This window comes from Leptidea sinapis, chromosome 22 (genome assembly GCF_905404315.1).
Source record: "Leptidea sinapis chromosome 22, ilLepSina1.1, whole genome shotgun sequence".
NCBI classification, from domain to species: Eukaryota; Metazoa; Arthropoda; class Insecta; order Lepidoptera; family Pieridae; genus Leptidea; species Leptidea sinapis.
The window spans coordinates 1,403,746-1,416,804 of NC_066286.1; the positions used below are offsets into that span (position 1 = coordinate 1,403,746).

General features: G+C 38.7%; 1 protein-coding gene across 1 annotated transcript; it reads right to left on the reverse strand.

Annotated features, from left to right (window-relative positions):
- Window positions 1–390: 390 nt before the first annotated feature.
- On the reverse strand, window positions 391–13,059 carry LOC126970989 (myrosinase 1-like). The gene is made up of 11 exons (XM_050817156.1): window positions 13,027–13,059; window positions 12,470–12,570; window positions 11,424–11,571; window positions 9,468–9,634; window positions 8,781–9,041; window positions 7,786–7,874; window positions 6,843–6,990; window positions 5,976–6,139; window positions 4,425–4,577; window positions 2,928–3,019; window positions 391–693 (listed from the first exon to the last, which is right to left on the reverse strand). Exons 1-11 carry the CDS (start codon window positions 13,050–13,052, stop codon window positions 459–461), a joined length of 1,584 nt encoding a protein of 527 aa, XP_050673113.1. The 5' UTR covers window positions 13,053–13,059; the 3' UTR covers window positions 391–458.

A 13,059-nucleotide genomic window follows, 5' to 3' on the forward strand; every position in this document is an offset into this window, starting at 1 on the left:
AATATCGTAATTAACGTTGACTTTTTTGCCCCAATAAACTTATCGTCGCTAACTCACCTTATTACACACGTGTCAATGGGAGGACGTTTAGCTTACCAGAGATAGAAGTTTGTATGGAAATTGCAATTCACGCGTCCCAATATAAGGCGATTAGAATGACTTATCGGTTATATTGGGACAGCTTTAGATTATTGAAAGCTAATTACTGAAAGTAAATGGTAGTAATTTACCTCTATCTGTAGATAGTATATTGGGAACGGACGTTAGTCAACCAATAGCGCCACTGACGCTTTTAAAAACCGATCATGACAGAAGGACCAGCCATGGATACGTTAAATCGAATGGATGAAATTGAATTGGGTTAAAAAAGGTTATTACAAACTAATGAAATATTATTTGGTAAATATTATTTATTATCATCTTTTAAAACTTGAATACTCAGTCTAATAGAGTCTTCTTCAAATATTTCTTTCCTTCTTGAGATCTTTTGTGTCATTGCTGATGGTTCTTGACAAGTTTGGCAACGAGGGAAGTGATGTCTGTCTTCTGGCTCTAGTGTCAGGATTGAAGCAAGTCTCAGGCACATCAACACTGTGCTGTATAATCACGCATTTGTAGAACTGGGCAGAAAGTCTGGCAACCCTATTTCGTTCAGGATCATTGAAGTCTACTTGGTAGAGGCCGAATCTTATTCTGAAAATGAAAGCAAGCTCGATCACACATCACATCTCACATTATATCTCTTATGGTTAAAACAGTAATTTAAATGGATATAAGTTAAACGGCATTTATTGAGTGTTGCATATCAGAAAAATAACAAAATATAATAATTATAAAATTCTCATCTCCCCCTCCAACGTATTTCGGCGATCTTGACCAGATCTTAGATCCAACACTACGTCACCCGGTACGTGGTCTCCATTCGAAGACTTTACGGCCTCAAATGCCATGTGTCCGTCGAACTATGTGCCCTGCCCACTGCCACTTCAGTTTCGCAATCATTTGAGCTATGTTGGTGACTTTGGTTCTCCTACGGATCTCCTCATTTCTAATTCAATCTCCTATGGAAACTCCGAGTATAGCCCTCTCCATTGCCCGCTGAGCAACTCATAAACCCCATAGTTAGCGACCACGTCTGCGTACCGTAAGTCATCACTGGCAACACACACACTTGTTGAAAACCTTTGTCTGAAGACACTGTGGTATTTGGCACGATTTTACGGGGAGCTTCCCGAACACCGCCTATGCCAGTTGGATTCGACGAGTGACCTCTTCCGGGTAAAAGTAAGGTAAAAGTGTAAAAAATCAAAATAGCATATATATACAACATAGCTCCCGAATAAAATTGTTAACTCATCGATATATATAAAAGAAAGTCGTGTTAGTTACACTATTTATAAGTCAAGAACGGCTTTACCGATATGGCTGAAAATTGGTGAGGAGGTAGCTTAGAGCCAGGAGACGGACATAGGATAATAAGTCATAAAATATCAAAAAAAAATACGAAAAAATATTATTATAAAAAAAAATATTTTCTGATACATTTTGTATGGATTGACATTTTAATGACATCTCGAGAATAGAAAGAATTCAATAAAGTTTTTTGTTAGTTTCACGCTACATGAGTTATAAAATACAACTGACAGTGCACGTCATGTTATTCAAGTTGACCGGTTGCTGTGTTTGTTTCGAGTTTCTATTAGCTTATTCTGCTGATATTATCATTAACAATGTCACGACCAAGACGATCAAATTATTCCCGACAAAGACGTAATGCAACTAGGATTCGAAATATTGCGAATGAAAGGACTGAAGAAGAACAAGAAATTGCAGGTGAAAAGAACCGCGTTAGTATGGATCGTCTTCGTGCAATGAATCACAAGAGCAAAGCGTAGCAGCCCGTAAAACGAATCGGCTGGCAATACGAAATCGTCCAGTAAAACCTCAGAGATCAACAACTTATAGATAATTTTCGACGCACAAGAAGAAGTTTATGAAGTACTGATTAGAATCGAGCAGCGTTTCGATACTATTGCAGTACTTATACTGTACTGTAGTACTGCTTGCATACTAGCTTTCGCTTTGGGCCGATGGACGTTGTTTGCGAGTATTCTGCGGAGAAACGCAAGAATTGTGCTGCCATGTTCTAGAAAACACTCAAAAATACAATGTTTGTTTCCAAATGACCTCATTTGGGGCAGACATCTAAGAACGAGGATTTAATCCAACATTCAAGGTATTTATTTATTTATATACTTACACACAATACAGTAAAAGAATAACATACGTACTATACTTATTCCTATGTATTGTGTATGCTAATTCTAAAAAAAGTGTTTATAAATCAGTACTACGGGTTTTGCTTTTGATATTGTAGATATAAGGACAGATTCACCATCGTATTGGATCGCTGCAACCTCTCGAAGATGCACAGCTTAAATTTTTAACAATTATACTTCATGGGCAACATGGACAAATAAATTGATCGATGTCAAGAGATCAATGCAGCAATAATAGCAATTCTTCAGATCTGAAGCAACTACTTACTGAACATTTTGCATGACGAGTTAGCCCGCAAATCTTTAATTTCCGATCCGTCTCACATTCGCCCTGACCATTCAAATCTTAAGGCCAATCCTTGAAAGTTTGTGATATGTATCAAGACAATCCATTTCCGAAGTTCAATCTATATATATAAGAGATTTCCAAGTATATAGTCACTCATCGCGATATCTCTGGAACCACTAGAGCTAAAGACTTGAAATTTGGTAGGAATATTCTTTTCACCGAGTAGAGGTCAGCTAAGGATTTTCCAAAATTCCACCCGCAAGGGTTTTTTTATTATGAACAGAACAACGTCTGTCGGGTCAGCTAGTACGTAATAGTAATAATACCAAAAATCTAGGAGAAAAAAGCAAGAATCTTACGTGTATCCATCCAACCATTCCAAATTGTCAAATAATGACCAAAATGTATAACCTATCACATTGACACCGTCTTCGTGTATTGCCAAACTGACCTGAAATATAAAATTTTTGGTAGGTTCAAAATATTATTGGAAGTGTTTCAAGTGCTTAGTTACAGTTACGGGGTGTTACCAGGACGATACAACATGGGTACTTTAAAAAGACGCGTTATTTTCTAACCTCGCGCAGTTTTAGTTTGTGCGGCGTTGGTCACTTAACATCCGTGGTATGGTAAACAAGATTAAGGAATTAAAACGCAGCATTTGCAAATAAGTAGAAATTAACTTTTTCCCGTTCGTTTCACTGACTATATACAGAAGGTACAACATAGTTGCGGACCACTGAGTTAGACAGGAGTCGAGAAATAATTGTCCAAGCTTCTAGCAGGGGTGCGTTCACGACTTCACAGTATGGTTATTTGATTGCTTTAAACGTCACTCCTATTTTGGAAACGACTACCGCTGCGTTGTCGTCAAGACCATAATTTGAAAAAAGCACAAGCAAAGCCTCGACAATAGTCTCGACTTCAGACACAAGTTTGTTCCGGTTCTCGTCGACGGAATTCCGGGACATGTAGGCACGGCCAGTGTAGGAAGCATACCCTTAGCGGTCGTCTACAAAGCAATGAATACTGCTGATTTGCAGCATATCATTGATATGTAGAAGAAACAGTGTAGGGGATAGCACGCAGCCTTGCGGGACACCAAGCGCTTATGGGATTTAAGTCGGAGCATGTCATAGGGATTCATATTTGCAAACTGTGTGTATTGTGCATGTATGGATACGTAAAAATATGCATGTTTAGGATTCCATGCCCATCATTCATGTAGCCTCATCACTCCATCTTTGCTTATCTGAAAGCTCATAGACCAAAGTCATTCCCATTTGCCCATGTCTCATATATTCTGGGACACATATTTAATTCGTCATTATTTCTTCACTCATTCGCTTCATATGTCCAAACCATTACAGCATTCGTTTGTCAATCCTTGCCATGACATTCGAGATTCTATCAATCAGTCTCACCCGATACATACTAAGCAGTGATTGCATCTCAACTGGGTTAATTCTGCATTTATGCTTTTTCTGCCACTTCTTACTTCTATAAATCCACGTGGGGAGAAGCACTTCAATACGAGTATGAACCGCCAGTCACAACTCTTTTGGCACAGTGTGGTCGTTCATAAAGGAATCTTTTAAGTATCGGGAGGATTTTTGTTTTGTTCAGCTTGCAAAATATGTTTACTTTGTACTTTTTTAGTTTCATGACAGCATCAGATGTACATACTTAAAATAACTGTTACTTGTATTGCGCTATTTACGAAGTTGCAGCATTTTATTATGATCGTTGTATTCTCCCAGCACTATTGGGATTGACATATCATTCCCACTTGCTTTTAATTTTTTTAACGAGATTGCAGTAACAAGTTGGGTTTATTTACTGTCTTTTTCACTTACCTGTTCTAAATGCTCCTTCATAAATTTAATCCTATCATAGTCATTGAGTCCTGAATTACTACCAGGGAAACCATTCTCCGTGATCAAGATCTGGACATTCCCGTATGCCTTCTTTATCCAGCATAATAATGAGCGGAGACCTTTGGAGTAAACCTGGAATTAATCATATGAGTTTTAATATAGGAGATGAGTTTGTTTGAGCTCATCTTCTTATTTTATTCGTTCATGAAAAGGTAGGATGACATATTATTAAGAATGCCAAAAGAAAAAGTTTTCATTCCTCTCAATCTAAAATACTTATTTTATGCAACTGTTGTGTAATAAGGGGTATTAAAACACGAATGTGATACTAATATAACATGAGTGTTTTAATACCTAATTATCAACAGTTGCATACAAGACTTTATCTACACCCAGAATATGAATCCTCTAAAAGATTCTGGAACATTACTATTCTTACTATAAGCTTTCCGCTAACATTAAAACACCAGTCCTAGTAGTAACCTAATATCATTTATTACTGATTATATACAAATAAACTAAGTATAAATGAAACAATTATTTACTTTAGTAGTAATTTACATTTAGTATAGTGCAATAATTAAAATTCACTCGAATATAATGTTCTTTTGCAGCGTTTAAAATGAATCGCTCATTTTTTGTAAACAAAACAATAAAAATATCGAAGAAAAATGGCGGGGATTCGAATAACCTACTTTTTTTTTTACGGCGCGCGACGTTCTGGTAGTGTGGAACGCGCGTAAACGAAAATGTTCTTGTTTTGAAATTCATACAGATACCACATACAGATGCCATATTTCAGAATATTACCTCTTTATAATACATATTATTATTTTGATATCGTTGTTCTTGATAATAATATTGTTTTTTTTTACGCTAAATTTAATGCTTTTGGAAGAACCCAGGAAGTCTAAACCCTAGCAAGGAAAAAAAAAACATTTATTAACTATGTTGAAATGACACTTCTAAATACCACTATTTCGGAAAAGTTGAGCTATATTTAGAAGAAGTGGCAAGAAACTTATTGCTACTCTCTTATTTAAGAGATACAACAATATAATGAAAAATACTGTAAATATATATTTCTATATTTACAGCTTCAGTATTTATTTATAACATTATATTTTATACAATGTACGCATAAAAAGCCAATCAAAACATAATGATACACCGCAAATAAGTAAAGGTATTCCGTGAGCAATTATACATTTTAACTAATAACTTAAAATGGTATACCTATTTTCAATATAAAAAAATAGCCGAAAACAGGACCTACCAGGAACCACAAGCAGGGTCCGTTGACGAGCATGACGCATGGACCAGCCATCGCAAGGACATATCTTAGGGTAGTTAACGACCGCCCTATGACGACGTTACGAGCAGATGCAATTCAGAGCAAACGGAAGCCAGTAATCTCTTCCCACCTCTTTGGTAGGTACCTCTGGTGTCTATCATCTATCTACGGTATCACTATTTAAAGTAAAAAGCAAAATAACTCCCTGCGATAAACTTCTAGGTTGTCCTACTTACTGGAATTACCGCAGAAGAGCTTGAGTAAGCATCATTTGGTACTTCCATGATCGCATTAATCTCTTTGTAACCTGAACTAAACCATGGTCCAACCTCTTCACCGGGCTCAGCTTTTCTAACAGTTCTTCCCGTGTAGTAGTTGAGACCAAAAAAATCTGCAGTGCCTGAAAATTTAATAATTTTTTTTCTAATCAATATGTATTTTTGATGGTACAGAAATGGGCGATACTCCTTTGCTACACAAGAGACCAGAGGAATCTCATGAGCATTTTCGGTTATTTAGGTGACTGTTGCGTTTTTTTTAGTGTATCGACCTGCAAAGGGGTAGTGGCCAAAGAATTTCATTCCATAGTATTGTTGTAAGGAAGTTCTTTAGAAAATGCGTTGTGCAGGAATTAATTGAGCGATGGAATCAGGTCAAACATGTCTTCGGAACTTTCTTCGTTATAAATAGGATAAAATCACTCAGTGCAGCGATATTTAAAGCCCGGGTAGTTACCGTCCTTAAAGGGCGTTCTTGAAGTATCGTCTCTTCCTATTTTCCTTTTTGAGGACGGACTTTCTATTTTCTTTACCACTCAGAAGACAATTGACATTGGCTATCGCTCGAGACCTAATATTCCAATACTAGCTGAGGCATTAAGGGCAGAGTTTTGAAATAATGGGTTAATTTAGTTTTGTACGCGTAATCTTGAGACTTCGTCTTCTTGAATCTTTCAGTCTTAAATCATATCCTTCCGGGCATTGGTCGACAACTTTCCAAGAGTCCTCCATATCTCCACTACTACTGTGGGCATTGGAATAATTCAACATAACTTTGGTCTAGTACAATACTCCTTTTGCTCTACCAAGTACAATAATAATTACCTCTGACGAAAACCTTTTCAGCCCGCGTGAACTTTGGGAGTCTGGAAGAACTGTACCCTTCACGGATACTCGTCTCAAACATTAACTTCTCTATCTCTGGTGGCCAGCCCCCTTGTCTGGAGAAAATGGCATGTGCATATCGTCCGGCCTGTGAATGTTAATAATACAGCAATGTAATAATTTAAAAGCAATGTCATTTATTTTCTTAAAATTGAATCCTTCAGAATTCTTTTCGACGTGTTGTTTCGCTGCCACCGCTTTAGAAACATCTGGCGCTTTGGGGATGAAGAAAAGGCACAAGAAACTATCCTAATATTTATTTTTGAGCTCTAATAAAGCTTAACTAATTTCGTGAAAGTCAAATAAACTTTATTCAATTAGGCTTAAACTCGTCACTATAAATATTTCTTTAAAATTACTGAATCAACCATATGTTCGGAAAAAGTAGAGCTCGAGAGAAGAACTTACAAGAAACTCAACGGCCACTATTTGCAAAGAAATATAGTGTTTTACAATTGTTGTAATAAATTTAACAAATTAGTTTGTAAGGTGCTGCATCCATTGAGTCGTGTTTAAATAATGTCAAATATTTAATAAAAAGTAATAAAGATTAATAACCTGTAAAAATATAAATTATCGTATACTGGATGCATCAACCTTTAGAGAGAAACCTTTGAAAAAAATGATAACCAATCAAAAACGCTTCTGTTGTCTTACCGCTATTTGGTTACAACTTTGGTATCAGGATGTCATAGATCAGCGCACCATATATTGGGTAGATTTTGTGTTACTAAGATGTTTATACAACCGACTCCAAAAATAGGAGGAGATTCTTAATTCCTTTGTAGCTATAGTAGCTTTTTATAAATAACATGTTGTTTGTCGATTATAAAATGTTATGGTCTTTGCAAGGTAACTTATGGATTTTGTTGCATTTACTTACTGCATTTTGCATTGCCATTTCTGCCAAATAAGTGTCCGCGGGAGTGAGTGGCTCAAACCAGGCAATGTTATTTGCAATGGATACACGTCCTGATGAGAAAAGTGAACATAATAATATACATGGTATTTAATTAGCAACCGACTAAAATGATTACAACTTAAAATACTATATATTTGAAATGGCTGATGTCTGCTTGCCTTGAATCAGTGTATAACTAGATTTAGACCAATCAGAGGTAAATAAGATAAGTTCGATGTCGCGCCTATTCTTGCACTGTTTCGTTCGCAGCGCGTTGTGCGAGGTTTGCGGAATCAAGTGAAACAGCTCTTCGGAACACTCCCTGGATCCAAGACTGGATCTTAAAGAATAGAGCATACTCCCACCTTAAAGGCAGCTAACGCGTCCCTTGGCACTCGTGTGGAAGCGTGGCCTCACCACGTTCCATCACGTAAGCATCTTCACCGTTTGCTATATGAAAAGAAATGAAGCGATGTCTATAAACAAATGACCGAGTGGTTCGCAGATTCTAGGCAATTTGAGTAGTTCTGCGTTGCGCGCGGAGAAATGGTTTGGGGCGCATCAGACGAGAGATGATATCAATAATATCTGATGATATACACCAGGCTTCTTTGCACAGGATGCCAGCTAGATTATGGGTACCACAACGGCGCCTATTTCTACCATAAAATAGTAATGTGTAAGCATTACTGTGTTTCAGTCTGAAGGGCGCCGTAGCTAGTGAAATTACTGGGCAAATGAGACTTAACATCTTATGTCTCAAGGTGACGAGCGCAGTTGTAGTACCGCTCAGAATTTTTGGGGTTTTTCAATAATCATGACTGCATTGTAATGGGCAGGGCGTATCAATTACCATCAGCTGAACGTCCTGCTCGTCTCGTTCTTTATTTTCATAAAATAAAAAGAAAAATAGTCTATGTGTCACCGGACCTGCGCTTTGTTGAGCGTTAGAAAAAAAAATTTTTTGCGTGCCTTACCTCCATAAAACTTTCGGAACTCCCGATCATACACTCTATAAGCCTTCGCATGAGCTAACAGTATATTTTTATTGCATATATAAGGCGCTATTTTATCTTCCTTAATAGCAGGGGCCATCACTCCCGCGCCGTAACTCATTTCACAAATAATCAATGGCTCATTAATTGTTAGCCACGTTTTGACTCTATCACCGAACAGAGCAAACACTACTCTGGAGTAGTCACCGAACCAGTCTGCTATCAAAGGGTTCATCCATCCACCTGAAATTGAGATATGTCATGTTGTTAAAATCTAATAAAAAAAACAGCGTGTGCTTAAATGTTGTCCAGCACGCACGACAGTATTTTGTTATTTATAAAAAAATTACGATTGATTAATGATAATATTATGTGTACTTGATGATGATACTTCTAATTTCATATATATTGTTTTTTCGGGTTTAATTCAAGTAAGTTTTTGACCATATACAATATGATTTAGGTCTTCTATAATTTTAATTTATTATCAACTTTACTCACTACATTAAATTGGCTTACGTCCCCTTTATCCCCTTGTTTATAAATGGGACTGAGTAAAGCTCTGATGTTACAGATATGTATGTTCGGAGGTATCAGCACTTTTTGCTCTGCGGCAGTCATCTTCAGGAAACCACTTTGACAGTGCAATAAGGAAAGAAGAATACTTACCAAAATCCTGAAACATTGTCGGTAGATCCCAATGATACAGAGTCACCACAGGCTCAATGCCCGCTTCTAGAAGACCATTTATCAAATTATTGTAGTACTCGACTCCTGCTTCATTGATTTCATTTGGCAAGCCGTTCGGGAGAATTCGAGGCCAACTGATTGAGAACCTGGAAAATAAAAGTAGGTATGTATGTCTGACATAGGTATAGGCTTAGATCGCTTGTACGTCTAGATATAATGGACAACTGTGAAAACGTCGAAAAAAATTTGGAATTACGTGTAATTTTAGGAGTGGTAGTGCCATGTTGGGTCCTCACGAACACAACCGAATTGGGCCGGCACGCCCGGAGAAATACCACTCCTCCACTCGAAACCGGCGTCAAATAGCGGCTATGCCGCAGTGTTTCGTCCGGTGAGTGGCGTATCCGGATGCCTACACCCCCCCTCCCAAATACAAATGGCAGCACGGACTAAAAATAGATTACTCCAGGACGGTACCAGGCTATGCAGCCCTGAAGAATCCGTCCCTGGGCGTCCACAATTAGGGCCTGTACCTAATAGTGGTTGCCCAGGCTGTCCCGCGTATTCTTGAGGGGGCAAATCTGCGCTGACTCGGGGCAAACCGAGCAGGAGGCTCAAACCACCCTCCTCAACACTCGCTGTGGACTTTTGCAACATGAGGGGGCTTCGCTCAAATTTAAATGCCGTCCACTTTCATCTGGAGACGGCGAAGCCGGCCCTGCTCTTTTTAAACGAGACACAGATATACTCCCTGGCTGATTCATCTCACCATTCATACCCGGGGTATAATTTGGAACACTCCTTTATACCACGGGCTGGCATGTGCGTTTACGTCAGGGAGGATGTCTGTTCTCGACGCCTGAGTTTTCTTGAAGGATCCTATCCGTCATCTGGCTGCGTGTAGACTGCGATGACCATCCGCGAATCTACGCATGCCTGTATAGGTCCCATAGTGGTAACGCAGAGACTGAACGGCTCCTCGAACATATCCAAATGGTTACAGATTTTCAGTTCTGTGTTCCTAAAAGCCACCGCCTGCAACTTTATAAGGCGCAAATTTGGCCTCACATGGAGTACTGTTCTCACCTCTGGGCGGGTGCTCCCCAGTACCAGCTTCTTCCATCTGACCGCATACAACGAAGAGCGGCTCGAATCATCGACGATCAAGTCATCTCTGACCGGCTTGATTCTCTAGCATTGCGTAGAGATGTGGGTTCTCTCTGCATCTTCTACCGCATTTATCACGGGGAGTGCTCAGAGGAGCTGTTCGGGTTGATTCCAGCGGCCGAATTCCACCACCGGACATTACGTGCGAAGTACCATCCGCATCACGTAGACGTCTGGCATTCCACAACCGCGCGTTTTGTCCGAAATTTCTTGCCTCGCACAGTCACTTTGTGGAATCAACTACCGCCAGCGGTCTTCCCGAACAGATACGACTTAGGGACCTTCAAGAAAAAAACATACTCCTACCTTAAAGGCCGGCAACGCATTTCTTGACACACCTGTTGTTGCGGATGTCCATGGGCGGTTACCTCACCTCTCCCCATCCCGTGAGCCTCTTGCCCGTTTGCCCCCTCTCATATAAAAAAAAAATTTACCAATGCATGGACACTAACACAGAGTGACATAAAATTGCGAGTGGAACGCAGCTTGACACGCATACTAAAGTAACAGACCTGGCCTGTTTTCATTGGATGTCTAGAAGAAAGAGTATCTACTATCTCTACGTCTAGACGTATAAATTATCTTGGTATAAGTTTGGTATTAACATCGTTATTATTGATAATGAGTATTAGGGTGTAATAAGTTATTGGTACGTAGTAAGAAGTAAATTACTGACTGCTGCGATATGTACACATGTTATTTAGTATTTGCGAAATTATACTGGTGTATTCCGGACCTGGCAGTCCTAACACGTAACAATATTATTACCGATAGTAATCCAGGCCTAACTCCGAAGCAATCCTAACGTCTTCTTTCCACAGATGGTAGGAGTCAGCAGCTACATCTCCAGTCGCGTTATCAGCTATTGGGCTTGGCATTTTGTGCACAAAGTTGTCCCACATGCTTTCGCCCTTACCTGGAATTATTTTTAAATGAGCAATCCACAGACCAGCGGTCATGATTCATCTTGTATGTATGTAGGCAGCCAATTAAGTTTATTTTACCATAAAGTGCTAGAAATATTAACAAATTAAGTCAGAAACATACAATGTAATGTCGGATTTGATATTGCAAAATTTGGTTTGGAACATACATTTACAATATCATCGCCATATCAGTCGGAAGATGTCCGCTGCTGTACAAGGTCCTCCCCCAAAAATCTCTACGATGATCGGTCCTGCGCTACCCTCATCCAACGTATTCCGCCGGTGATCTTAACCAGATCGTCGGTCCATCTTGTAAGAGGACTACCAACACTACGTCTTCCGGTACATGGTCGCCATTCGAGGACTTTATTGTCCCAACAGCAATTGACAATATACTAGCATATAAACAAAGTTAGCGAGTGAGAAGACAATATCTAACGAAGATACTGCAAGATAGAAAAATACAGCGAATATAATATGGCTCCAGTAGCCGATTTTCATTAAGAAGTCGTAAACAGTCAGCCACGCTTGGCATTAGGCTTTATTTTTTTTTTTATATCAATGTTCTATGTATTCCTAATAATCATTTAATCAAGTCTGAAAATATATGGTTACAGAAAGTTGTATGCCCTACTCTCTGCGGAAGGATACCCTGTGTTGCAGAGGCTAGGTCCTTCCGAAGGCTTACGACTAGATTATTAGCAAACTCACAAAAATTGATTAATTTCTTGCGCGTACGTGTGTGCCGACAATCTGGTCAAGATCGTCGGAATACGTTGGATGAGGGCAGTGCAGGATCGATCGTCGTGGAAATCTTTGGGGGATGCCTTTGTCCAGCAGTGGACGTCTTCCGGATGATGACGTGTGTAAAAAGGATAAAGATATTACCATCTTCATTCCAAGCGCCTTCAGCCTGGTACGAAGATATAGCAGCCCCGAATTTGAAGTTTGGTGGGAACTGAACGCTGCCACAGCCCACTATCAGAATACTGTCAACAATAGGTAACATGCATATTATACTTTTTGAACTGGACACAGCAATACGAACTAATTTTTCATTTCAAACTTATCAAAATGATCGTTACTGTTAGGTCACTGATGTTGTTATAGGAATGAAGCGGGCACCCTCAGGCTCTTTAATTATTAATGTTTATTGTACGATATTACATTGTCAACCATATTTTTATAAAAAAAAAGCCCGCTAAGTTTCTTGCGCCCGTTCTTCTCAGGTCTGAGGCAGTCTATTTTGAATGGTTGGTAGTTTTTGACGTTCAATAAGTGATTTTGAATTCTTTTTTGAATAAAAATTATTTGAATTTGAAATTTTGAAAGTGTAGATACATGATAGTTTATTAATTTAGAATTAATATTGTGTCAAATACCCAATTAGAGTTGCTTTTGTTTTTTCTTTTTTTTTTTTCGATTTTATAATTATTATCACCTACCTTAAGAACAATCCTAAGTGTTCCATTGTCAAT